Below are 27,934 nucleotides of genomic sequence, written 5' to 3' on the forward strand. Positions count from 1 at the left end.
AAAGGTTATCTTCACGGAAACCCGATTAGTTTTCCCTTGAAAATCGCCGGGTAAAATGCAGCACCCGAGGCTGAAGCAACAGGCCCTGATGCAACAAGCTCTCCTCCAGAAACAGTCTCTCTATCACCCTAGCTTTTTGGCACCTCCTCAGGTTTTCAACTCTTTCTTTTTTTGTTTTATTATCTTTTAAGTTTTTCTTCAATTTCTGTTTTCATCGAGCTTCTGATAGTTGTTGATCCGGTTTTCAGAAATGATCTGTTGGATATATTTTTATTTTTGAAATCGTGTTTGGTTTATTGTTTTTGAATTGGTGGAGATTGGGCTAGTTTGATATTTGATGTTTTTATATCTGATATTTGAAACATAAGCTTTTACCATGAGTTTTGCTTGAATTCAATCGACTTTGTTCCTATTTTGTTACTATTTCTTAATTTATGGTTGGAGAAAATTTTTCGGATTTGGTTTTGAGAAATGAGAAAAGCTAATGACTTAAAATACGCTCATTGTTTTGAGAATTTTTTTCGGACTTGAACTGAAGCTCATTGTTTTGAGAATTTTTTTTTTCGGATTTGAACTGAGGCTCATTGTTTTGGGTTTGAAATTTGACCAAAGACTGAAGTTCAAATATTCTTATTCCTCTTAGACAGAGTTCAATGGGAAAGCTACTATGTTCTTTGTTGTTTCTTCTTTCTCATTTACCGTGTTTCTTTCTTGATTGGTTAGTCTTTGTTTTGTTTCTCAAATTTTGAGAAATGATTGAGTGTATTCGAATAATGTTTAGTTTCCACCTATCTGGAACACATGCACAATCAATCAGTCTTTTGTCCATGTTTATATTTGTCTATCTTTATCTCTAATTTGGAAATATTCTGTGAAATGTGCAACTTATCTGTTTCTTCTTTCCAATCGAAGTGTAAAACATGGCTTCTGCATTTGATTTTGGGAATCTTTACATTTATAGGGCTGAATATAACAACACGGAGCTAATTTATAAAGTATATGGTGCTTTTAATCTATCTGCATTATTTCTTTGTTACATGTCCAGCAGTTCTTTCTGTTTGAATTGTGCAGAAATATATTTATTTTCACTTAGGAGGAGGGAGTAGAAAGGAACTTTGAGCATCCTTATTCTTGATTACACTGATCTGTGAACTATGGTTCTGCTAAAGTATGTCTTATCTAGATGCGGCTGAATTAATTTTGATTTGGTCGGCACTGAAAAAAAATAAAAGGGGGCTATGTGATAATTGAGTTGAGTTGAGTGGGAAGTGACTTTTTTGTACACCGTTTTTTTCATTTCCCCTCTTTTATTTTTCACTTTTTTATTCTGCAGATAGAGCCAATCCCAAGTGGAAATCTGCCTCCTGGTTTTGATCCATGTACTTGCCGCAGTGTGTGAGTGTTTGCCTAGATTTTTTTTTCCTTTCTCCATTTTGCTTCTTGTGCATACCATGCACCACTTGTTTCCCCTTCTTGCTTAAGCAACTACCCTAGCCACTTGTGTGCTAATAACCATATACATCGGAGGTGCTTTCCTTTATGAGTCTGGTGATTGAATATGTTGCTACGACCCTTCGTGCAAAATTCTAAGCAAATTGCTCCTTGATTTGATAGTTAAGATTTTTGGAGTGTGATAGTTTGGTAGATACTTAAATGTTCTTGCATCTTTTTGACAATTTATAAAGTTACTTATATAGTCTTTTGTCTCTTCTTTTTTTCAAACTTCTAGTTTTTTTTTTTTATTTTTGAGAAACTGCAGGTATGCGGGAAACGTCCATTCACAAGTGACTGAACCTCTACTCCAAGAGGTTTTTGCAAGTACTGGTCCTGTTGAAGGTTGCAAGCTTATTAGAAAGAAAAAGGTATTTGCCCTCTTCTTCTTTTTTAACCATTATAAAGCTAAAAGTTTTGAGGGTTCTCTAATCGTGCAATGGTTAACTTTCTTGACTTGGTTTTTTCTCCCTTTTACTTTCTCATGTCGCCAAATGATTGACATATTGTTTTTCCTCCAACTGGAACAGTCATCATAAGGGTTCATCCACTACTTCGATTGTAGATCAGCTGCTCTTGGTAGCAGCTGCTATATTTTCTCTAAATGGAAGGCATTTGTAAGCATTAATTTTAGTTTTTTCCTCTTATTTTGCCTTGGGTTAGCTTTGATATCGTATCATATAATCTGCAGATTTGGACAGCCTATCAAGGTTAATTGGGCATATGCTAGTGGTCAGAGAGAGGATACATCAGGTTTTTCTCATTTTTTTGTTTGTTTGGAAATTTTGCTCGAAACATTATGATCCGCAGGAAATTTCTTTCTTGTTTTACTGTTTGATGCTATCAAAATCAGTGCAGGTCACTTTAATATTTTTGTTGGGGATCTCAGTCCCGAGGTTACTGATGCAATGCTGTATGCATGGTTTTCTGTCTATCAGAGTTGTTCGTAACTGTGTTTTTGTCAATTTGATCTTGATTTAAATGAATGCATTGGCTCTAATATAACTTATTAAAAGTAAAGGCCCAAACTATCAGTAGTGATTTATTGGTGGTGACATGAATAACAACTTTGATATCTTAACTGATTTAGAGATGCGGGAGTTATGTGGGATCAGAAAACTGGGCGCTCAAGAGGATTTGGGTTTGTTTCATTCCGCAATCAGCAGGTACTGTTGCTTGGTCAAGTTTCTGGCGCCCCTATCTCTTCCATTATATTTCATCTATTGGTGTTGACCCTTTTTCCCTCTGTTCAGGATGCACAAAGTGCAATTAATGACTTAAGTGGTAAGATTGATGCTTTTACTCTACACAGATTTTTTTCATCTTCATTTGTTTGCATTGTTAGCTCATCGAATGAAGCATTTAGCTTCAAAAGTTTTATTTCATATCTTTTGTGCTTTGGAGTGTTCTTAATATGTTTATGAAATATTAGTACAAAATGCCTTCCCTTTTCTTTGTCCTCTGTTATTCTTTCATGTTTTTTTCCTGTAAAATCACCATGTGTAGAGGACCAATTCGTTAAAATATTGTGGCTGATCTGTTATAAATGTATTAGTACTATTTTTAGACAAATTACATGGATGAATAACTGTTATTCAAATTGCCGTAAAAGTTCAAATGTGCTTCTGATTTATTCTTTTAGGAAAGTGGCTTGGCACTCGGCAAATCCGTTGTAACTGGGCAACAAAGGGTGTTAGTAGCAACGATGACAAGCAAAGCTCTGATGCTAAAAGTGTGATTGAACTAACCAATGGTTCATCAGGTATGTTTGCTTCTACAGCAGGGTTCTTTTAAATCATTAACATTAATATTACTTTGTTCAATGCTTAAATAAAAAAAACTTTTATATATCTTTAAAATTTGTACCTATTTGGGAAATAAATTTACATTTGTTACCTTGGTATGCAGAGGATGGTAAAGAGACCACCAATGAGGCTCCCGAGAATAATCCTCAATATACTACTGTTTATGTGGGCAATCTTGCACCAGAGGCAAGTAATAACATGCAAGAGATCTTCTAGTTATTGTTTTTAGGCATTAAAGTTAGTGCTGAAATCGTGTTACCAAGCATTACGAGCTTACTTTACATAGATAAAGTAAAACAGGCATTTTTACCACTTTTAGCAACTCTTATATTTCCATATGCATGCAGAATACTCTAATTTTACAATAGTTTTATCATCTTTTTGAAACTCATCTGAAATGAAAAAAATTGATCTTTTACCCATCAATGCAGGCATCCTGTCGTGTATGAACCGTTAAAACATCCATCTTTTAATAAAGTTTTTACTGCATGTGAGAGATAGACTAGTGTTCTGAAAGTTCACTGTATTTTAAAAAGGAACTTTTTAAGTTGTCCAATTAAACTATTCCTTTTAATCCTGCAGGTCACTCAACATGAACTCCATTGTCACTTCCATGCTCTTGGTGCTGGGGTGATTGAGGAGGTTTGGGTCCAGCGTGACAAAGGTTTTGGCTTTGTGAGATACAGAACTCTTGCTGGGGCTGCTTTGGCTATTCAGATGGGGAACATTCAGTCATTTCTATGTGGCAAGCAAATTAAGGTTCGTCCTCTGTGTTTTAGCCAGAATGTGGCTACTGTTTTTGAGAAATATAAATATAGAAACATTGATGTGTAGTTTTTAAAGTCTTTGGAGGATGATTTGGAAAATCCGTGCATAACTTGGTATATTAATTGAATCATTGATTATTAAATATCCAAAAAATAGTTGGATGACTCTTATATACGGTAAACATTCTTTAGATTCAATCTTGCTCGTCTGTAATCTCATAGTTACTCTACCAACTTTCATTTAAAAATAAAATCTTTGGTCCTTGGATAATGAGAAATTGACAAGTGTAATTTGTTTGATTAGTGCTCCTGGGGCAGCAAGCCTACACCACCGGGGACAAATTCAAATCCACTTCACCCACCTACAGCTGCACCTTCACTGGGCCTTTCAGCAATTGACCTTTCAGCTTATGAAATGCAATTGGCTATGAGCAAAATGGGTGGCGTTCATGCCCTAATGCACCCTCTCAAGCAGGCAGCAATGGGATTGGGTGCTGCCGGGGGAAGCCAAACCATATATGATGGTGGGTTCCAGAATGTTGCTGTTGCTCAGCAGCTATTGTACTATCAGTAGTACCAATAGAGTTCGTGTGATAATATCCTTAATTCCTGCATTGGCAGGGATTTGCTTGAGTTCTAAACATAAGATTTAGGTGCCTTTTTTCTATAGCAAATTGTTTGCCTATTGTATCCTTTTACTTATTTCGAGCTTTTATCGAGTTCTAAACACGGCTAGGAAACTTTTTAGTGTATTTTATCTTATATATCATACAGTACAGCCTGTTCCATTGATATATATATATAAAGCTTTCTCTGCAGTCTACTTCTACGTACCTGATATTTCCTTTTTCTTGTTGTATATGTAAGGGTTCTTTAGAAGAAACACGATCGGAAACAATTTCATCCGAGGCAGTGAAGATTGATTTATGATGCGTTGTTTGAAATGGGGGTTCATAACTTTGGAGGGAGCATAGAATTAAAATGCAACATCCATCAAAATCATTGTTGAACTCACAAATTCATTTAAAGGCGATAGACCTGGTAATGCAGCTTCATCGGCCTGACGAATTTTCCGGCTTTCTCGAGGTTTCAGAGCTCAGTGTAGTGGTCGGCAATTGCTCCATGAGAGCATAAAACAGTTCTGGAAATCGCTTTCCCTCTGGTATTTGGCAATGTAGTAAGTAGTCTTAACAGCTGATGAATCTCAGTTTCCATTAACATCTTCAAAGGATTGTCCAAAGTCCCCTACTTTACTTGTAAAAAGGTGCTAGCTTCCCTGGTTCAACCATCAAAATTAACTCCAAGATTATTATACAACGATAGTTTCTTTTCCACCATGAACTCGATCACCCACCGTGTCTCATATTACAACTAATTCATATGAATAGTTCTGAAGTAGAGGTGTGCTAGAATTCGACAATTGAGGATTTGAGGTTGGGGTTTTGACCTCCCAAAACTTTACATTAAACACTGTTTGGCTGCATCAAAATAACTTATTACTAACATTTATATTATTTCACAGATAAATTATAAATTTAATTCTTAAAGTTTAAATTTTCATTATTTTTAATTAATATGATTTTTTTAATTTCGTTTAATTTGATTCTTAAACTTTTTAATGTTTTTAATAGAACCATCGATTATAACATTAAATTTATAATTGCGCTGACATGATAATATGTACTAATAATTTCTATGTAATTTATATTTATTTTTTATTTTTAAAATTTTAGAATAATTTATATTTTTATTATAATTTTTAATTTATTTATTGATATAATGTATAAAACAAATAATATCAAATTAATATAAAGTAAATTATACGGTTAAATTAACACTGTTAAAATTTTAATATTTTAATAAACACTTTTTTTTAAAAAAATCATTCCATCCTTTATAAAATATAAAATTAAGTTTACTAAAAAATATTAAAATTAAATTTACACAATGTATAAATGTTGATAATCAAATATATGGTTAATTCCTTTTATTTTTCAATCGTTTTTCAATGTTTTCCTTTCTCTGTCCTGATCGAGACAAAACCCATTAAATCTCAGCTTCTCATGGTTTGATTCTGGTAAAGCAGAAAAGAGTTTGACATGGGTGTTTCGTTTAAGGTATCAAAAATCGGTTCTAGGTACAAGCCCAACCCTTTTTTTCAATCCGAGGATTCAGTTGATGTTGTCTCTGAGAATTCTAGAGAGAGCTCACGGTCAAGAAAGCTCCAGGTAAATTTTATATATACCCATTTTCCCTTTGCGTTGCTGATAAAAAAACTATTGTTAAAAAAGAGAAATTGTTGGTGGAAGGAAATTATGTGTCTGTTTCGTTAAGCAGATCCCGCAGCTTGTACTTTCAAATTTTAGATATACTCATTATAAGTGTATTTTTATTCTATAGAACTAGATTTTTTGTTTATTGGTTGCTGATAGAATTTAGAGATAATTGAATTGCTGAATTTTTTTTTTTTTGTATTTTTTTATAGTTCTCTATTCATTTAAAACTTTACAGTCAAGTTTTAAGCTAAAGCATGAGCTTGATTTCATGAATTGCCCTGCTTTATTAAAATAGGTACTATAGGTAAGGGGATTTTTTACAGTTTTAATTTCCTTAATAACTGATATAAGTTCTGATTCGGTACACGTTCTCTCTTTATTTGATTCATAGTCCATAATTAAGAGAAGAGGAATGACGAAAGTAAATTAGTTTTTATGGTTTTTTTCATTTTTGTAATAGTCTTATTATTTGATTTTTGTGTGTTTGTGTTGATCCAGGGTGATATTGTTGAAGGCATTGAGCGTGTTCCTGGGGTGTCTCAATCAATAATTTCTGATGCAATGCATCGTGTTCCTGCAGGTTAGAGTCAGTCAAGCTTCAAAACCATTACTGTGTTTTTGTTTTATTTTCCCCTCTCCTGATTGTCGATAATGTTCGAATTGTGAGCATTTTTGTTTGTTCTTTCTTGTTTTTGCAGACCATGAAATTTCCTTCACCTTGAATCTTTACCCAGATGGCTATTCTATTGGAAAGCCCCAAGAGGTTCATTCAAGACAACATTGACGATACTATTTCCTCTGGAAAATGTTTACTAAAATGAAAGATTCTTTTGTTTCTATCTTTTAAGTCATTTTAAAGTTAAAGCAATTGTTGAATTTTCAGGAAGCTTTGCATACTGTTCCGGATGCTCCAAAGTTGCATCCATATGATAGGTCATCTGAAACTCTCTTTTCAGTAAGTGTTTAACAAAACATATTTATTTTTCTGCTTTCAGTTTTTGTCTATTTAAGATCAACTTTCATCTTCATGGTTATTTCTACACCTTTGTAAATTTTTGTCTTCTACATCAATTTTTTTGGAGTACGCATTGGGGAAGTTAGTTGTTGGATAGTGAAAAATATAAATCTTCAATTTCAATGGCTTGATTAACCGAGGCCTTCAGTGCTGTTAGCAAAAAAATTCTCACACTCATTAGCCTTGGTGGATGGGATAGCGTGATCTCTGTTTTCCATTTTATAGCTTATTCTTTGCATTAATTGTCTGTAAATGTTGACTAGCAGTGTGTCTGATGACATTGTTCATGTTTTAATGATCTGAGGAAACGTTGTCCAAAGATACCTGGCCATAATTCTATGTTGCCTGGTAATTTGACTTAATCTTCCTCTATTTTGGCTTGGGAGTTGGGATTAGCTAATTCATTAATATTCTTTGAAAGGTGGGAGAAATTGAACTTTGATCAATGTAATTTCGTTCTTAATTTTGCTACATTGAAACAATTGCTCTTTATCTACAAGAAAACTATATTTTCAGGGGGGAAAAGACCTCCAAGAAAACTTAGAAGCATGATTGTGGAATTTTTTGCAACATTGTAGCCATTTATTCATGTTTAATCAACTATAATTTTGGTTTTTACTATTTACCTTTTTTTTAGAGAACCCCAATTTTTTAATTTTTATCAAAACACAAGTTTTTTTAGTTTTAAAAAACAAGTACTAATAGTTACATCCAATTCAGCATCTGTGATTTTGAGTGGTTTGCTGGTGGAGTTAACCCACTCATCTCTTGGAACATGGTTTGAGAAATGAAGTCATTGGGGTATCAGGAATAATTTTGTCTTAATTTAATGAGGCTATTACTTAATATTTCATTTAAACTGCAGCATTATTATTACTCTAAATTTCTTTTTACCAAGTTTTTTCCTATGTAAGCTCTACTTATAATTTATCTCCTCGTTTGTTTCTGAACGCACTTGCAGGCAATTGAATCTGGCCGGTTGCCAAGCGATATTTTGGATGATATACCTTGCAGATATGTTGATGGGACACTCATATGTGAGGTGAGTTATAACTTATCATAATTATCCTTTCATCTAATAAGTCAATCATATTCTAGGCTGTTCCCTTGAATCTGTGTTATATCCTTTCAGTTACCAATTGTTTTGAGTGTTTACAAAAGCAAGTCTCAACTCACTTGAACTAGCCTTGAACCCAGCTCTATACTGCAGTTTATGTACAATCACTCGCAGGAGCACCATCTCTGCTTTCCTTTTCTTTTTCCCTCTAATTCCCCCCGTGCAATTGTGGTCAAATAACTTTTGACTTCTTTTTCGGTGTATCTGAGAAGGGAGCTTAGGGTGTATCAGTTTTTTCTTACTTAATTGCTACCAACTTCTATTATAGCACGAATAATGTTAATGTGCGTTTAATGTAATATAATTTTGCTTAAAATTCATGTTTTCTTTTTAAGGTGCGTGATTATCGGAAAGTTGCACCTCATCAAGGATCTAACACCCCACCAATTGATGGAGCCCCTATCATCAATAAAGTGCGTCTTAAGATGTCTTTGGAGAATGTAGTGAAGGATATTCCATTTATCTCAGATAATTCATGGACGTATGGTGATTTGATGGTACATATTGACAGCTCTCCCATCCTTTGTATATGGCCGCTGTACATGTTGCAAATCTGTTATATGTTTAATTCCTTTTGACTGCAGGAAGCAGAGTCTCGGATATTGAAAGCCTTGCAACCACAACTTTGTTTAGATCCCACTCCCAAATTGGACAGACTCTGTACTAACCCTGTTCCAACTAAGGTGATGAGTTCACAAAGTAATGCCTGTTTCGTCTTCTTTGAGAATCCAGTTTTGTCTTTCTTAACCATGTCCAAATTGCAGCTTGACCTTGCTTCATGCAGCTTGAGGAGAAAGAGATTGAGGCAGACTCCAGAAGTTACAGTCACCTCTACTAGTAAGATCCATGGGAAGAAGGTTTATATAGATAGAGTGACAGAAAGCTCTAATGGCAGGTTGGGAGAGGCTGGAATTGTTACAGGGAGTTTGATGCTACAACAGGAAAATCTGATTTCTCAAAGTATTGGTTCAAGCAATTTGCTGGGATTAAGACCTAAAAGTTTTATGCAAGATTCATCCATTCCAGCACTACCCATGGCAACACAGTCACCAAGGTATCGGATGGGGCTTGCGAATGCTAGGAGCATGCAGGATCATGGGTCTAGCTCTTTTATCACCGCATCAGCTGCCTCCCTTGTTGGGCAGGACGTGACAATGTCGTACACTGACAACATAAACTCTGGTGCTTCTCTTCTTGGGAAGAGGGAGAACCTAGATGGTCCAATGTCACCTTTGTCTGGCCTTAATAAAAGAACTAGACTTAATGCTGTTGGCGCAGACGGGGTGCAACAGCAACAAGTTGGGCCACATATGGATGGCCTGCATGGACAGGATATGAGCTGGAAGAATATGTTACTTCCCCAGCAAGCAATTGCGAGAGGAATTCAGTGTGCCAATACGAGCATGCAGAGGCACCCTCAGCAGGTTTTTGAAGGGGTTCTGAATCAGGAGGCTGGTGCAATGCCATTTGCTACAGGACATCAAGCATTGAGATATGGTGCTAAGGAAGAGCCATTTGATCCTACTGACAAGTTGGATGGCTCTGAGCTGAACCGGGAATCTGATGCAAACCATTTGGACCCACATCAGACACGCCTTCAACCAAGATCATTGCATGGATTTGCAAGACCTGGTTTTCCTCAAACAACTTGGAACAACATTAATCAGCATGTCGAGAAAGATGCGAGAAAGGAAGAATTCCAAAAATGGAAATCAGTGCAAAGCCCACGTTTATCAAGTGGAGCTTTGCCACAATCTCCACTATCATCAAAATCTGGGGAATTTTTAAGTGGTCCTGTAGGACATCACTTTGGAGCTGTTGCAGCAGCCTCTTCCCTTGGAGCATCTCTAAAGGAGAAAGCTGTCAACTCAGTTCCTGCTGTTGGCGGTACTCCATCTTTGACTTCAAGTGCAAATGATTCTATGCAACGGCAACACCAGGCTCAAGCTGCTGCTAAGAGAAGATCAAATTCCCTCCCCAAAACCCCTGTAATAAACACAGTTGGATCTCCCGCAAGTGTTAGCAATATGAGTGTTCCATTAAATGCAAGCAGTCCTTCCGTTGGTACCCCACCTTTGGGTGATCAAACAATGCTTGAAAGGTTCTCCAAGATTGAAATTGTAACTATGAGGTATGATGTCGATTGAATTATTTCTGCATTAGAGTTTTGTGATTGATTTCGAGCCATTGATTAAATACAATTGTGTTTCCATTCTGTATATAGTGTTATCATCATCTTTGTGAAACTTAACAGGGCGCGCTAGAGCCTCTTATTTACATGAAGCTTGTTCTACTTGCTTTTTTTTTTTTTTACTTTGTCCTGTTGAAGACCAGAATATGACCTCAGGCACTTGCTTGGTTATATGTTATTCATTGTTTTTAATAAGTAAAATTAATGTCTTGTCATTTCCTGTTAAAAGCTGTGTAGATGGTGATATTCATTTTATGGTTTTGATTGCAGGTATCAACTCAACAGAAAAAAGAACAAGGGTGAGGAGTACCATGTCCGGAAACCCAGCTCACATTCTCCTCAACTAATATCAGCCTGTCTAACAAGTCTTTCCAGTAACGAGGATTTCAAACATGAATTGAATCCACTATCAAAGTCACTTATTGGTGGCAGTATGAATACCTGCAAGAAAAGAATCTTGAATTTTGTACAGGGTGAGTGTGCTTTTCAAGGTTTTCTTTGTTGTTATATCTCAGATTCTGGTCCTTCATAAATAAATATTTATGGTTTATTTCCCTTGCCTTGACTTTGCTCTACTTTGATAGGGAATCTCGTTTCTCTAGTTCCTAGGGTAAGAACTAGAATGGTAATGTCTGAGAAACCAACTGATGGGACTGTAGCAATGTTTTCTGGAGACATAGATGATGGTGAAATTCTTAGTGCAGAGGATCATATTTCTCACCTTCCTACACTTCCTAATACTGTAAGTTTATTTACTTCCTGAAATAGGAGTATGCCTTTTAGACAAATTGGAAACTGCCTGAACTCGGGTGGCAAAAGCAAATCTCTGCCATCAATTAATTTTAGTTTTTTTAGTCTTTTGCTAGTTTCTCTCTCATACTACACTTACCTCCTATATTTTTATTGTTCTGCTTTTGGGTGCTTATTGTTGTCTTGAAAACATATTATCTTTGGTGTTCATTCAACTTAGTTTTCATTTGGACGTCTTGGAGGATGTCCTGAAGGTCTACGTCAACTAATCTAACCTCCCTGTGAATTTAGATATTTCTCACCATGTTCTTTTCAACTCATGTTCCCTTTTGGAGCCTACATTGAATTCTGTTAAACTCAGCCTCAGACTTTAAGAAAGACCATCAATTATGCCATTGTTTCGTTAAGAAAGTTTCTCTTAGGCTGGTATTTTATGTCATCCCATTCTGGGTTTACCATTAAGCTGCTACGCTGCAATTTGAAGTTTGTAAAATCAAACCTTTCTACTCTTCTTATCCATATAAGAATTCTTATGTTGTTGTTCTGACTTGTTCATCTCATGAAATCCTGCAACAGTACATGGCGGACTTATTTGCGGCGCAGTTTTGTTCACTGGTATGTCAGCTAATAGTCTCTGACATTCAGAGTTTGAGATTTTAGGTTACAATAATGATTTTGCTTGCTTTTTTTCCTCTTCTTTTTAATTTGTGGATGCAGATGCTACGTGAAGGACATCACCTTGTGGAAGATAATGTTCAGGCAAAACCAACTCGTGTGCTTATGGCCTCAAGCAGTCAACCAAATCCTGCTGTAGCTTTTCCCAACAATTCTGCTGCCGATATGCAGCATACTATGCAGCAGTATGCTGAAGCTGTTCCAGGTCAGGCAATCAATGAGGTGGCAAAGCAGAATAGCGGTAATAATATTTCTATAAATCCTTCTTCGAGTGCTCTAGGAAACAGTAGGATGTTGCCTCCTGGAAACTCTCAGGCCTTACAGATGTCCCAAGGACTACTATCTGGGGCTTCAATGCCTGCAAGGCCATCACAACTTGATCCACAACCACAACAACCGCAACAGCAGCAGCAAAGTCAACAGCACACTTTGCTTCAACAACAGCATCAGCAATTCCAGATATCACCAATGATGCTTACATCAAATCCTCTCACACATTTGAATGCCATTGGGCAGAATTCAAACATGCAGTTGGGTAATCAAATGGTCAACAAATCTTCAGCTCTCCAACTTCAGATGATACAGCAGCAACAGCAGCAGCAATTGCAACAACAGCAGCAGCAGCAGCAGCAGCCACCGCAGCAGCAGGTACAAATGCAGAGGAAAATGATGGGACTAGGTGCAGCTGTAGGTATGGGAAATTTGGTCAGGATTGGAGGCCTGGGCAATACAGCTGGAATTGGAGGGGCAAGTGGGATTGGTGGAACAGGAATATCAGCTCCAATGACTGCTATTTCTGGCATGGGAAATGTGGGCCAAAACCCAATGAATCTTACAGGTGCAAATATAACCAATGTGATAACCCAGCAGCTTCGATCTGGTGCACTAACGTCACCACTACAGGCTGTCGTATCACCTACACAGGTAGGCTCACCATCAACCATTGGAATTTTACAAACGAATCAGCCACCTCAACAACAGCAGGCCCAGCAACAGGCCAGCCCACAGCAAATGAATCAAAGGACTCCCATGAGTCCCCAACTGAGCTCAGGTGCTATTCATGCACTAAGTGCGTGTAACCCAGATGCCTGTCCACCCAGTCCCCAGTTGAACTCTCAGACCCTGGGCTCAGTTAGTAGCATCGCAAATTCTCCTATGGAGCTAGGTGGGAACAAGAGCAACTCTGGTGGAAATACATAACATGTTCTGTGCAGTATCATCTTAATACTAAATTCTAGCCGCATCAGTGCCAAGCTATCCCCCTCCTGGAAGAACCTTTAAAGCTAATTTTGCAGACAGATCAGCATCAGTCGATGAAAGCAGTTTGATTTGTTGAAAAGGAAACGGTTGATGTTTGTTCCAATACTCTAGCCGCCTTGGTGCCTATATATAACAGACTATTTACAACGATGGGTCGCTTTTCCTTCTCGTCCTAGGATTTCTCGTTTTATGTATAACAAGGTATAGCACTAGACTAGTTGGCGTGCCTATTTGTTATTTAAAGTTATGGGTTTGAAATTGAATACCTTCTTGCCAAAATAATACATTTCATAGGTTTTATGTAGTACTTGCACCTCTCATTAATTTTATCAGTTCTTACAATTGCAGTCTGAACAAACTTTGCTAATCTCGATTTCACCAAAATACTTCAATTTCTTCTCTGTGGTTTGAATCCATAATTTATTTTGAAGGAATTAAATGTCATAGAGAGGCAGTCTCTTTTGTCACTAAAATGTCCTAATAATTGCCGCCACAAATCACATAATGTGATGACTGGATGAACTAAAGTGGCTAAACCCGCGTTTCCTTTGGCATTTTAGTTCGCTATAGGACCTTTGAACTTTTTGATATGTACATCTATGAAGCAGTTGAAGACGGATAATTTTTAGCCTTCATATAAGGGAATAGCACAGGACTATGATGAGTTTCAATCTGATCTTATAGAGTCGTTTTATTTTATTTTTATAAATTTGACTCAGATTTTGGTTTATGGTAAAAATTAAAAGTCTACTTGAGAGAATAATGTAATTGTTCCTTACACATTTAAGAATATATATATATATATATATATATATATATATATATATATATATTTTCAATTGAATTCTTATTTTACCTTTTTGATCAGGTGGAATCTTTCAAAATTTAGGTCAGATAAGTTTCAAGTGGAGTAGGTATTTTTTTTCAAAACGGGTTAACCTGAAACCCGACCCATCCTACTTCAGATACCAGGGAAAGGGACGCTTCATAATATTGAGAAAACATTGACAAATGCAAGAGCAGCCTCAATCTTAATGCAAAAATTACAAATTATAACTAGCTCATTTTGGCTTTAATCAATTGACCAGCCACACCTGAAGGGAGCTACAGATGATGTTGAAGCTATTGCAGCAATTAAGTTGGTCAATCCAGCAAGCAAATTAGCAATTAAGGAAACATAAATCTGGGCTTTTCTTCTCAAATATAGGCAACACAAACAGGCATGAGTTACTGCTGTAGATTAAGCCAGTGAGCACAAACTTGTGGTGACTCAGTAAGTAAATTAGCAAACAAAAACTTGGACAGTGAAACACTAGAATAAGTTAATAATACTTTTCAAGTTTACTATTTGGATGTTGTATTCTGGCTTTCAATATAGAAAGATTAGTTTTGTTTTGAACATATGCTCTACAGCTATGGTCTCTCTTTCACAATTCCAGATTACAAATTTGTACCTACGACTTCGCAGAAAATTGTGTGATGAAGAAAAACCAGAATTCGCTCCAATGTTTGGTCTCTGGGTGTGGCAAGAAGCTGCTCAAAGCAACAGGGAAGCCCAACGAATTCTGATGAGTTCTTAACGCTATGGAGCATAGTTGAATCACCATAACTTTGTTTTCACCCAGAAGAGGAGGAAGACAACTCCCAACACAATGGCAACAGGAGCCCACTTACGAATCAAAGCCTACATGCAAAAGGAAACAAATATAACCAAGTATCGAACTTTGTTCAAGGGGGAAACACATATAAAGAACATAACTAATCTATCAATCAACTATGTTTTCCACCAAGAACATAACTTCGCAGTACAGCTTTAGTACCTTGAACAAAGTCAAAGGCAAAACCTAACATCTAACAGAAAAACAGTTAGAGAATGAGAGGGAGAGAGATGCACCATATAAAGAAAACTAACCTGCCTATTTAAATCTCTTGCCTTGTCAGCATACATACGAGATTCTGATGTCAAACGACTGGACATTTGGCTGACCTCTGTGTCATCCGCATAAAAGAAAAAGTTAAATACATATATAAACAAAGATACAAATCTATCAGCCAGTGAAAAAAAGATGGAGGTAGTACGACATTAAACCATATAACCATAATTAACTCTATCATCCAGTTATCAATCCATGTTCATACGTGTATTACCAATTAAGGGTAATTTACGAAATTTAAAGCATGCAGGCAGAAACAGATACAGAGCAACAGTTCGTCCGCCCCCCCTTTTTTTAGTAGATGCAATACAAAAAAGATGCACCGAGTCTAAAATCAATTGTAAAACCAGTAAATCACAGTTACCTAGGTTATGATAGTAAAATTTAGCATTCATCATGGTTCATTGATTCAAACAAAAAGCTTAATTAATTAGCATATATACTATAATATAATATTATAGCCTAGCATAATCCTGAACTTACGGTCCAACTTTTCACCAACACCAAGAACTTCTTGTACATTACGAGTCATTATTTGATGAACTTCATAGAGTTCATCATTCAACTTTGCAATATTACGTTGAGTACGAGTGTCCAGATACAATTTCTTCGTCTTCTGTATGAATGTATCTTAAAGACAAAAAAAGAAGAAGATAAAATCAAGCCTAGCAAGAGGAGCCGCAAAACGAAGTAGAAGAAATATTAGTTGCCCAGATGGATAAAAAAGAAAAGAAAGTCCAAACAATACAGAAATGGGGGTTACCAAATTTAATAAAGGCATAAGGCCTGGCAGCTGTTTCAATTTGTGATCCATTGACACGCTCAAATTCATTCTTGAGGTCTTCCAGATATTGAAAGGCAAGCTTCTTAGGATAAGCACGGTCACACATTGTCAAGTAACAAACACGTCCTTCAATGATATAGCTAGGAAATTAGGTCAAAGGTAACAATAAAAGTTTGATGCATTTGCATATAATACCAAAAACCATGCAAAAACAAGCCTATTGAATAACTCAAAACATGTCCAAAAAATTGACACCACCAAAGGGATACTGGAACACATATGGTCCGGTTTCAATAGACATCCTTGAAGCTTCATTATGCCCTTTGGACAGATTCTTAAATAAGGCCTTAACTTGTTGTTTGTACATTTCAGCATCTGCCAGATCACGACCATCATCAAGTCCCTCAGCCAGAGGAAGACCATCAGTAACACGAGCAATCATTGTCATCTTTACCATCTTTGCTCCCCTATTTCTAAGATACAAAAAAATCTGTTCAAACTAATATAGAAGCAAAATTAACACCCTTATTAGACATTAAAATAAAAAATTTAACTCAAAACTAAACCCAAATTCCATAATATAATATTCAGATTTCTTTAAAACAAACATATACAGATGCAGCAAATACCAATTGCCTATATTTTGATAATTTGGTTCACAAATCTTAATAGTACAAACAACCGATCATCACAATGATGACAATACAACATCTTCCAGTCCCACAAATATCATTTCAATCCATGAACATTAATCAAATAAAAGACATAACTTGATTCTTGTAATTCTTAATACAATAATCCCAAAATTCATCGAACTCCCGTAATCGATCAAAAGCAAGGTAAAGCCAATTTTCCTTTTTCTAATAAAAAAGGACATTAACGTGACCAAAGACAACCTATCAAATCAATACCGTCACAATCTAACAAACAAATACCATTCTTTCTGAAATTCCAAAAAAAAATCTACAAATTAAGTTGAATATTAAAAAAATCATATTCTGAAGAATTTTCACACCAATGCAAACAAAGCGACCGGTTTCGTTCAAAAAAGTCATAATCATATTCAGGAATGGATTAACAAAAGGTATTGGAGTTGCAGAAGGAGTACCTGATTATATAGAATATGAATCTATGGATTTCTTCTCGATTTCAACGATATGAGGCAGAGAGAACGGCCTATGACCCGACCAGTCTTTAAGAGGGGAAAATGAAAGGAGAGAGGTAAAATATGTTGGGTAAAGTTTAAAAATGGCCACTCAACTATCTAAAAATATTTTTCTAGGCAATAAATTTTCAAAATTTATAAAATGAATATCAAATTTTAGATTTTATTATAAAATAACATTGAATGTTAGATTTTGTTACAGGATTATAAATTTAACAAAAGCTAAAGAATTCTCCCCCAACCAAGCGACTTTGATAGTAAAGAAATTATTATTATTTCTTGTGATCCTCGGGTTCAATCAAAATGAATGTTAGGATATGAACGTTTAATGTCAAATGATTAAAAGTTATCTCTGAAGAAATATTGTCTTGTACTCATCCCAATTAAAAAAAACTAATGAATTCTAAAAAAACACTATAATTTTTTAAAAGTATAATCTGTATTATTCAAAAAAAATTACTTTAAAATAATTTAGTGACATTTTTAAAGCTACTCAAATTGTTTAATATGCTAGCAGAGGTTTAATCCAATGGTATTGAGGTTAAAAAAGGTTTCATTTTTGTTCTTTTGAATGGTAAATAATTGGATATGGGGAATTCACAGCCTTCATTGATAACCTCAGCAAACGAATTTCTTGAAGAACGTTATGAGAGCTTTTCAGCCATTATGGGAAGGTGTCCAGAGGTCAATCGTCGCCCAAAATACAAAATGTCAACGTTTGCGTTCGACCCCATTCCGATCCCTGAAAGACTTGGATTATGCTCTCAGCAAGCTCAATAACTCTATCATCGATGGCTATCATCAACGGTCATACGGTGGCAGTTTCCAGGGCTCGGTTCCCAGCTCCTACATGTCGATTTTCAAAGGCTGCTTTCCAACGAAGCCCAAGCAAAAGTTCCTAATGACCATACTAGGGATATTTCTAAGAGCTCGGATGAGCCGGCAGCCGCCCAGTGTAATATCAGAGATGCAAGGTCATATAAAGAGGTCTTGATATGCCACCCAAAGGATAAGTGTGGTGGCCAAAGTTTTAACTTCGTTGTATGCAACTTAATTGGTTGTTAAACAAGAATGGACAGTTTTGGGAGCAGGGCTCCAAGAAATATAATAATTCATGGCTACAAAAATAAAAAGGTGGATTTTACTTGACTCCGCATTGTCAATTAACTCTTGATTAACAAAGAGTTCAATGTTTGATATACAAGGAAATAGCAAATTAATAAGAACAAAAAGAATGCCTCTGGCTCTGGACTACCAAAATCACAATGACTATGCCAGAGGGGCGAAACCAATATACAACATAGCTCAACACAACAATACAAAACATACTAGATTATGAAGAAAGCTTCATGACTCTATGAAAATTTACAAGTCCCATTGTAGGTGTATATACCTCAAGGATCTGTATCTTTATATATATATATATATATATATATATATATATATATTCCCTTATACCCTACTGTTTATGATGATTCCAAGCAATTGTTCTGGACTTTCCTTGATATGGGATTTATCTAGGCTTGTTCTCGCTACCCTTGCTTCGGAATGATGATAGTGAAAAGAATGAAAGTGGTGCTGCAAAAGTATGCTCCAGTTTAAGTATGTCATTACAAGTATATACCATGAATTCAACATGTGTCAAGGAACAAATCAAAAGCATCTTCCAGATATGCAGAACAGATTGTTCAATATGTTAGCAGAGGCTTAATCCAACGGTATTGACGTTCAAAAAGGTTTTGATATAACTATATAAATAGTGTTAGCTTCATTTCATATGAGCTTTTCGGGAAATAGATTCACAGCGACAACAAGAGGGTTGGCAATTGTTCGACATTAATTACTTCCAAGAAAGAAATATCGGACAACTAGATTAACATTGATAAGGTGTCACCTTTTATGGAGCTTCCTGACATATGATCGTCTCTTATTCTGAAGTCCGCAGGTGCTGCTGGAATGGAGGTACATAAGGATTGAACTGCAAGGTACCATTAATGATTCTACTTTATTGGGTTCGTATATGCAACAAAGAAACAGGGAAATAGCAACAAGGAAAAGAAACAAGCACCATCAAGCTATACTATATAAGTAGAAAATCCGGAGCAATTTTGAGTCAAACTCAATTTTGATAAAAGTAACTTCTACAATTTGATTTCATAATAAGTTAAAACAATTGTGCGTTCATCAATTCGACACTTTCCTACAGTTGAAGAGGGTATAAAAACATAAACTATAGCTTTACAAGAAAGGGAAGATATTCTATAAAAGTAGAAAGTCTGAAGTGATCTTTTATTAGAATAATAATTATGGAAACATGCATGCAATCAATGGATATTCAAAATACTTAACAGATAAAGTAAAATTATGAATACGTTAAGTAGAACAAGGTAACTACCGTATAAGAGAAAAATGGGAATTACCTTGATCATTGAACAATTCACCTTCATTGAAGACATCATCGGAAGGGTGACCCTGAGGAAATCCCATTTTTGATTTCCTCAAGTCTTCAGATGATCGACTGGCAAGATCTCTGCCATCCTCTGTGTCATCATCTCCTTCAGAAGTTGTAGCAGATATCCAATCCACCAAGCTGTCTGTCCCACGGCTTTTTCGTCCAAATTTCAACAACCTTTTGAACCCTTTTGTCACATCCTTACGTGGCTGATTATTGGTTGAATTAGCAACAAGAAATGGTTTCTGGGCACTTCCCCATTTCTTCCTCATTCGAGCAGCATCCACTCCTGTTTGAGCAAGTGAGTGAGAATTCCCAGATGCAGGGCTCCCAATCGGGGAATCCATGGAGGCATCAATATCTGAAGTCTCATGGGGATAAGAATACAGATGGCGCATGCGAGAATTCCAGGACACAGGATTTTCTCCAGGTGACTTCTGCAAGAACACTGCACTATGGAATGTAGTGAGCACTGCAGCGGGCAGTTCAGCAACAGATTTAGGGTTCACCTGAGAAAGAGACCTGATGGAATCACCATTCTCGGATCCAGAGTTATCCAGTTTGTCAGATGCCTGGCTCAGTCTTGATCTTCCATTTTCCATGATGGCAGAATCAACAGCCATAGTTTCAAGCTCATCCTCCTCATCTTCTTTGGTTATATCCATTGAATCATCCGCTTCAAATGCTAGTTCATTAGACTCTTCACCATTTGGAATCTCAGATGCCTCTGTTGCTCTGAAGTTTTCAAAATGAACTCCAGCACCAGGACCTATACCATTACCTTTCCATAGGAAAGGCTTTGCTTCCACATTCTTAAAGGATTTTTCATTGAAGCTCTGCCAGGTCTGTTCTTTATCAAATTTCTTAGGTTCCAAAGCAACATCAACAGAATTCAAGTCAGGCACATCTGAAAATTCCAAATGACCAGCAGAGCTTTTCCTATTGGACTGAGACCGTCGAGACTGTTCATCCTTGCCAAGTGATATCTCTTCATTGTTACTCTTGCTCGGAGCATATTTTCTCACTTGTATATGGCTGTTCATCTTTCCAGCTCCAGAAGTGGGCTTTGTATTTTCTTTTCTGAGATCAGAGAAGTTGGGAACTGATTGTGCAAGAGGATTTTCAGGTTGCGTTCTTTGTCTTCCAGAACAGGAATTTGAAACTTTGGCTGCTGAACGTGGAACTGTAACTGCTGGGGTGCGAGGAGTGGATAAAGACACATTTCTATTAGGCAAAACCTTCTTAGAGTTGGAGCTCCTAGAAGAATCATCGAATAAAGACGCCTCATTATATGATCTATCCTGGCCATAGTACTGATGATCAGGAAACTCAGAAAGATCTTCATCTTCTTCGCTCTGGATTGAACTTATTGGATGCTGCCAAATGCATAACCTTATCAAAATTAGTAACAAATATTCAATCAAAAGTTTTTTCTGATTTTCAAAACTTAAAAAGAAAGTTCCATCTACAAGTTATGAATTTTAGCATTTATTTCCCGAAAACATAACTGCAACAGGAGATACCTGCAATTGTAGATTGAATGACCTCCCTTTCTCGGCTTGTCGACGAGCACTAGAAATAGAAGCCTGTCTATCAGAACCAGAAAACTTGGCCTTCATCTCAGTTCTGTTTTGCTCAAGGATATCCTGCATAGCCTTCAATTTGGCTTCCTTCTCATCCCTTTTAGAACTCCATTCTTCCCTCAGCTTTGCATCTCTCTTTTGCATATACCTTTCATAAAATTTTCCTCTAGAATCAACTGAAAAGCTGACACTATAGAAATTCCGCCTCAAACCATCAGCGTAGTCCTCGTTATCGATCATCTTTGTAGGAGTACAAAATTTAGCAATATTACCCATACTCTCCATCGGTTCAGATATCGAGTTTTTGTCAGTCATCTGTGCAGGAGATGAATCTAAGGCCACAGACTTCTTGTACTGTGAGCTTCCCCCTTGTTCAATCTGCTCGTCAGAAGGCTTGCTTCTCCTTGCAGAACTGAATTGATCACCAGGAGCCCGAAGTTTGTGCTCTGCAAAAAGCTTTTCGAGTTCATTTGCCTTCATTTTTAACTCATCATTCAGCTCCTGATTTACCCTAATCTGCCTTAACCTCGGAGTTTGATCTACTAAAACCACTGGGGCACTTAACCTCTCTTCACTCTCAGGAACCTTTCTACCAGGAACAGACTTGTTATTTGCACTACCCTGCGACTTCTTGCTTGGTTCAGAACCTACTGGAGCATGTTTCTTGAACTTAATTTTATGTACTCCAGAATCCTCAATTTTGCTCATTTGCTTCTCAGATGATGCCAAGTCTTCCATTCCCACTTCCTCAACTTCCCCAACTTCCCCATTAAAAGATTTCCACTGTGGCTGAGTGAACTGATAACCTTCACTGCCTTTATACTGACCCTCCTTCATTTTTAGTCCAATACCACCTTCAAACTGCCCCAAAAATGTTTGGGAGTGGACTGGAGCCCTAAGACGCACTTGTGCTGCTGATTCGTCTTTACCTTGAACCTCCATTCTATTCTTTAACCCCTCAGGTGTGGCATCCCCCACTCCAACCAGCAAATGATTAGTAGGTTGGTTTATAAACCCATCAATCACAGCTTTATTAGGAAAAACTCCAGACTGCACCTCCAAACCTCCCCTCTCACCTGTTATGGGACCACTAACCTTCTCTTGAGAAACTACTTGATCACCCAACTCACCCTGTTCAGACTTACCTGTAAAAGACTGATATTGGATGTTCTGTGATCCCAATTGATCCTTCTGACTTATCCACCCCTTCAACCCCACACCCTCTTCTTTCTCTGAAAGGCTACTGACCTGTGATTGCACTTCTCCCTGATCTTTCAACCCAGAATCATCAGCTTTATTAGGAGCATTCCTAGGTTTAACTTCAATTGAACTAGCCTTGTCGGTCAAACCCTTCATGTCTTTTTGTTCCTTATCATCGGATAAACCTTGATACACTAAAGATGAGGAGGATGCGCTCAGAGGGCTATCAGTGTTACCATCCTTCTTATCATTACCCAAGTCGATGCTCATGTCACTTGCACCACTCCATCTTCTTAGCACCGCCTTTTCAGCAACTGCTGGCACAGACGAAACATCAGATGAACGTCTTCTCAGTTCAACAGATTTGCCAACAGCGATGGGTTTGCCTCCAGAACATGAGGTGTCCTTCTGTTTGTTCTCAAAGAGGTTGATTCTGTCCTGCACGCTAAGCCGCCTAGACGGTTGACTGATTTGACTAGGTGATGACTCAATCACCCCTTCCTCTTTCTTCTCTTCTTCCTTGTTTTCAAATAGGGAACGCTGTTGTGAGGTACTAGGAGGCTTTGGTTGTTGAGATGTGGCTAGTTTTGATTGATCGATATGGTGTTGGGTCTGCATAGTGTTTGGTTGTATCAGTTCTTGGTACTTATTTTGGCAAGGTTGGTGGAGCCTGCTATTGACATGGGACACATTTTGATCTTCATTGGGGTCATCGATTGACATGTCAGATCCCCACGAGGCTCGAACCACCTGATCATTAACACCTGGCTGAATCAGTTCTGGTCTTCTCTGGCACAATGATATGAAATTGGTGCAAGCCTCACTGCACAAGTATTAAAATTATTCACATGAGAATTATTATTACCAAAAAAAGAAAAGATACTGACATATGTAGCTAAGTTCCAATGCCTAGTTTGTCATTAACAATAAGGAAAATAGGACAAACTTAATAGCTAAATATCAGACAGCTTGTGAAGATATTGAGAGAAACTTGGCCAGCCCTTTTTACCATGAGGGGCCCTATACAAGAGTGCCATCTTTTAACAATTCAATCACTTTCGGTCCTTTACCCAAGTAGGGTTTTCACAAAATAATCCACTTGTGCAGGGAACTCAATGCTCTCAAACACAGTATTCAAAAGAAAACAAATAATCAAGAGAAATTTGACTAATTTTACAGTGGAAATCATTATCTGTTGGCAATAAAACATGACTACTATTTGGACCTTCCATGCCCAACAAACTGAAGACAATCATCTTTAAATTAATCCTATATGTGAGAATCTCCTACTTAGACCAGCTGAAAAAATAAAGATAATAATAATAATAATACAAAAAAGATATCATTTTAGGACACCAAAATAGGTTCAAGGTTACCTTCAACTAAGAACAAGGTAATATTTCATTTTCAAAATAGCTTGGCAGTTAGATGATGCTTTAACTAGATACTATTTCATTTTCACGTAACTTTTCAACCTCTAAACTACTAATAGCATAGCTAGCCCCACAACAAGGAGAGTAAAACTAAGCTACCATGAAAAACATAAAATAAAAATGAAAACCTTAACAGATTGAATCTATCATGGTTGATGCTTAAAACACGTATCAACTCAGATTTAGCAGTGAAATGGTACAAGAGAAGGAAAATTTGAACCGACATTTAATTCTACATCAAGCAGCTCATTTTCGCTCCTATTCAGAACACGGACAGAAGGCTCATGCTGTGTGTAATTTCAATACTTGAATGGAAAATGTATGAACACCATTAAATCCTTTACACTATGTTTCAAAGGAACTGAAAAAAATTGTTTGATCTAATGGCAAGGATTGTCCACCTCATTTCTTATATTTCAGGCTAGTCAATAGATAACACAGTTTCCCATCTACTTTTCCTTCTTAATGACCAAAATCCAGCAGATAACACAAAGGCACTAAAAAATTGAGCAAACCAAAAGAAACATTGTCCCATCTCACATTGTTCTCATGCCAGACTTGAAAAATCAAGAATCAGTTTCCCAGTTCAACTTTAGTGATATGCAGTACAAACTAGCAAATGATGGCATTTACCCTAAAGGACATAGCGGCATGAAGACAAGAGTCTCACCCTATCTAAGAGCCAATAAACTATAGGTACCCTAGGTAACATGAAAATAGCATACTCGAGAGGCAGACAAATATAAGCACAGGATCTCACTGAAAAGGATTTCTAGAGTACTTACTTCAAGCAATGAGCACCAAACTGATCTGCAAATTGTTGGAGTTCGAATAAAGTGTCAGGATTAAAACCAGCTGCAGATGAATGAGCAAAAGCTGTTGCCAAATCCTGCTGAACTGCAATAAGGCGTACATCAATAGCCCTTAAAAGCTCCTTCCTGTGTAAATAGGAAATACAACCACCAAATCAGAAAGCAATGGTGATGAAGCCAATGAAATATCCAATTGTAGCAATATAAGCTGCTTTTGTATGAAATATTTTTGGACAATCCAAGCAACTCTATTTCCACAAGTAACAAATGCAATAACACATGTAATATCAAATACTGTTTACTTTCGGCACAGATAAAATTCATTGATTGTTGGAGGAACTAATCCCTTGATTCCTCTCCATGCCTAAAGCAGGGGAAATCTGGTAGCAGGCATAAAGTTTCAACAGAAATCAACCTACCAGGTTCAAAAGAATGTACATGCAGCAGTATATGATGTCAAAATCATCCAAAGTTTAAATTAATCAAAATTTAGCCAAAAAATAATGCCATCACAGATCCGAAAAAATCTAAAATGACAAACAGAATTACTTTGTCGCATCAGCAGCAGCTATCATTCCTGCATTGTCCCCACCTGTCACAAATTATCCAAAAACTCAGTCAGTTTTAAACAATGACTTGCGACAGCGATACAACCCTATCTAACAAGATCTCATGCATGAGATTTTACCTAACCAAAAAATGCATTAGTATTTATGAACAAACAAATAAATAAACTTAATATTCAGCGGCTGAACTCAGTAACTCACCCTCATTTATTGTGGGGGGTGGGATTTAAAAAAAATCTGAAGTTATGAGGACCAAGCATATATATTCTAAAGAATTTTTTAATATTTTGTAGGGAAGGCCCCCCCTACCGGTCCTTTAATAGTTCCGCTACTGTGAATATTGTATAGATGTAAAAAACCAATAATTTTTCTGCATCCACATGGTTAATGCATTTGGTGATATGATACACTTTAAACTTGTCCACAATTTAATAACTTTCCTTGATTTGCTTAAAAAAGAATACAAAGAAGGGAGTCACAAATACAAACAGCTTGATTCTACATTGAAAACAGAAAAGAGCAATGAAACTATTAAAAGGAAACCATTTATGATGTAAAGAAAAAAAAAAACTCACCTAATGCACCAGGAGGCTGCTCTCCCACCCCCTGAAACATAAGGGTTCCCAGATTCAGTATATTATAAAGTAAATTGCACCAAAATAACAAAGCAAACCTTCTCCTATATATTATAGATAAAGGGCATTAATACCTGAGAATATATTCTTCGAGCTGCTTCCAACTGAGACATCTCTGCATCCAACGTGTTCACCAACTCCAACACCTCCGGTTCGAGCTGCTTCCAACTGAGACATCTCTGCATCCAACGTGTTCACCAACTCCAACACCTCCGGTGTACTAACAAACCGCACAAACCTGGAAACAAGTGCCAATCATATCAAAATTCAAAGCCAAAAATCCTCATATGAATTGACAAGAAAAGCTACAGTCGTAGAACATCTCTAACCTCTCGATTGTTCCTTTTGTGAACCAAGTCTTGGCATTTTTATGTTTTTCAACTTCAAGCTTAATTGATTGAAGTGACAGTGCAACCTGTTCTTCTGCCACCTTTAAATGAGTAACAAAAGGCTTTACTAACCCAGAAGCAAGCTTTTCTGTGTTTCCATTGCTTGAAACAAACAATTCACATCTGCCCATAGAGAGAAACATAGCATAGTTCTAAATAAGAATAAAATTAGGAAAAATATACAAAGTCAAGATCAATTTCCTCACCTTGAACGCTTTGGTGACAATTGGAATACCGCATAATCAATAAGCCTATCAGATTTCATCTTTTCTCGATCAAAATTCCCAAGTCTAACACTTCATATAGGCAAATATACTTCTGCGGACAAGAAGTAGCCAATGAGTTATAAATAACAGAAATTCAATTTGTAAGACTTCAAAGCACAAAGCAACAGTGCAGATTCTGGAGTAGAAAAACATAAAAAATAAAAAAAATATGAATACCATAAATCCTTAAAAATGCTAAATAAGATCATATTATCTAATAATTTCAGTTACATTTAAAATTTGAACTTATTAACCCTACATGTGCAAATCAAGCAACGAAACCAATACCTTAATGATTAAAGTTTGAAATGAAAAACATACATTTACACTAACTACAAAATTGGAGTAAAGATAGTTAAAAACCCCGAAAAACTTCAAGGAAAGAAACATACGGACTAATTTTAGATCAAAACTTAGCAAAAAATAAATAATGAATCTCAATCCAGAAACTCAGATGAAAACCAGAAATGCACCTGGGAAAACATAAACTCTTGAGGCCAATAGAGAAATCCATTCTTCACAAATATAAATCATCAGATATGACCCAGATCTGATTCCACCTAAAAAGCTCCAACTTTAAGTACAAAATAAAATGCAACATATTGCCCAAAAACCCAAGTTAAAAAAATTCCAAATGCAGGCACAAAGAAAATCAAAACAAAAACCACCCACTTAGACAAAAACATAAACTGCGGACAAATTGCATGGTAAAAATGAAAAACTCAAGAAATAACTAAACTTCATGTGAAGTGAGAAAGGGAGTGTTGGATCGGTTGATAAACAAAGAGTTACCTTTTACAAGGAGAAAGGAAGATAGACGGTGAGATCTTGGAGTAGTAATCGGATCCCAAGAATCAAGACTCAAATGGGTACCAGCATTTGGAGTTTTTTCTTTTTACTTAATGTTGAAGTTCTAAATTAGGGAAGCTAAAGAATTCAACTTTAAGGGTGTCTAGATTATTTATTTAAGTTTGAAGAACAACCAAAGAAGGACAAGGATGGTTTTTGCTTTACTCATTTCTCAAATGGCAATCTTTCCTTTCTTTTTTCTATGGCGACTTTGCTGTCTCTAAGATACAGTAGAGATAGAGAGAGAGACTGCTTTGTTTCGGACAAGTTTTTGAGATTTTGAAACATTAATGATTTCTTTGATAAAATGTTTCTATATTTACAATAAAGGGCTTCGTTTTCTGTCATACCAAATTACAATATTCTCCTCCTAATGTTAGCGGGTTCATTATTTGAATTTTCTGGTTTACGATTAACGATATCTGAATTCTCTTTGTTTTTCTTTTTAAATAATTAGATTAGATCTAAAATATAAATTGTAAAAGATACCCAAAAGAGACCATTTATCCATATATAATT

General features: G+C 36.5%; 4 protein-coding genes across 9 annotated transcripts; 2 read left to right on the forward strand and 2 right to left on the reverse strand.

Moving 5' to 3' along the window:
* Nucleotides 1-24,091, forward strand: LOC120195010 (oligouridylate-binding protein 1B-like). The gene is made up of 14 exons (XM_039197156.1): nucleotides 1-151; nucleotides 1,334-1,395; nucleotides 1,760-1,933; nucleotides 2,022-2,108; nucleotides 2,183-2,244; nucleotides 2,350-2,437; nucleotides 2,582-2,657; nucleotides 2,745-2,775; nucleotides 3,134-3,253; nucleotides 3,400-3,482; nucleotides 3,879-4,055; nucleotides 4,368-4,716; nucleotides 23,023-23,034; nucleotides 24,079-24,091. The coding sequence occupies exons 1-12, from the start codon at nucleotides 56-58 to the stop codon at nucleotides 4,635-4,637; spliced, it is 1,326 nt and encodes a 441-aa protein (XP_039053087.1). The 5' UTR covers nucleotides 1-55; the 3' UTR covers nucleotides 4,638-4,716; nucleotides 23,023-23,034; nucleotides 24,079-24,091.
* Nucleotides 6,069-13,494, forward strand: LOC120195009 (protein PHYTOCHROME-DEPENDENT LATE-FLOWERING-like). 2 transcript variants are annotated; one of them, XM_039197155.1, is made up of 13 exons: nucleotides 6,069-6,291; nucleotides 6,838-6,919; nucleotides 7,038-7,102; nucleotides 7,223-7,294; nucleotides 8,316-8,396; nucleotides 8,807-8,968; nucleotides 9,056-9,154; nucleotides 9,236-10,208; nucleotides 10,260-10,602; nucleotides 10,933-11,135; nucleotides 11,247-11,404; nucleotides 11,989-12,027; nucleotides 12,130-13,494. In XM_039197155.1, exons 1-13 carry the CDS (start codon nucleotides 6,163-6,165, stop codon nucleotides 13,285-13,287), a joined length of 3,564 nt encoding a protein of 1,187 aa, XP_039053086.1. In that variant the 5' UTR covers nucleotides 6,069-6,162; the 3' UTR covers nucleotides 13,288-13,494. The 2 variants fall into 2 exon arrangements, with proteins under 2 accessions (XP_039053086.1, XP_039053085.1); XM_039197154.1 differs by having other exon boundaries at nucleotides 9,236-10,602.
* Nucleotides 14,657-17,243, reverse strand: LOC120195011 (25.3 kDa vesicle transport protein). Of its 2 annotated transcripts, XM_039197158.1 has the most exons (6): nucleotides 17,174-17,243; nucleotides 16,335-16,538; nucleotides 16,045-16,205; nucleotides 15,765-15,911; nucleotides 15,260-15,336; nucleotides 14,657-15,031 (listed from the first exon to the last, which is right to left on the reverse strand). In XM_039197158.1, the coding sequence occupies exons 2-6, from the start codon at nucleotides 16,520-16,522 to the stop codon at nucleotides 14,948-14,950; spliced, it is 657 nt and encodes a 218-aa protein (XP_039053089.1). In that variant the 5' UTR covers nucleotides 16,523-16,538; nucleotides 17,174-17,243; the 3' UTR covers nucleotides 14,657-14,947. The 2 variants fall into 2 exon arrangements, with proteins under 2 accessions (XP_039053089.1, XP_039053090.1); XM_039197159.1 differs by lacking the exon at nucleotides 17,174-17,243 and having other exon boundaries at nucleotides 16,335-16,554.
* On the reverse strand, nucleotides 18,358-27,672 carry LOC120195007. Of its 4 annotated transcripts, none has more exons than XM_039197151.1 (12): nucleotides 27,359-27,672; nucleotides 26,507-26,618; nucleotides 26,241-26,423; nucleotides 26,122-26,149; nucleotides 25,986-26,057; nucleotides 25,852-25,882; nucleotides 25,260-25,302; nucleotides 24,684-24,836; nucleotides 21,206-23,288; nucleotides 19,651-21,058; nucleotides 19,125-19,208; nucleotides 18,358-18,808 (listed from the first exon to the last, which is right to left on the reverse strand). In XM_039197151.1, exons 2-12 carry the CDS (start codon nucleotides 26,563-26,565, stop codon nucleotides 18,744-18,746), a joined length of 4,209 nt encoding a protein of 1,402 aa, XP_039053082.1. In that variant the 5' UTR covers nucleotides 26,566-26,618; nucleotides 27,359-27,672; the 3' UTR covers nucleotides 18,358-18,743. The 4 variants fall into 4 exon arrangements, with proteins under 4 accessions (XP_039053082.1, XP_039053081.1, XP_039053083.1 ...); XM_039197150.1 differs by having other exon boundaries at nucleotides 21,191-23,288; XM_039197152.1 differs by lacking the exon at nucleotides 19,125-19,208 and having other exon boundaries at nucleotides 21,191-23,288.
* Nucleotides 27,673-27,934: the final 262 nt, after the last annotated feature.

Source organism: Hibiscus syriacus, unplaced genomic scaffold (assembly GCF_006381635.1).
Source record: "Hibiscus syriacus cultivar Baekdansim isolate YM2019G1 unplaced genomic scaffold, ASM638163v2 tig00117005_pilon, whole genome shotgun sequence".
Lineage (NCBI taxonomy): Eukaryota > Viridiplantae > Streptophyta > Magnoliopsida > Malvales > Malvaceae > Hibiscus > Hibiscus syriacus.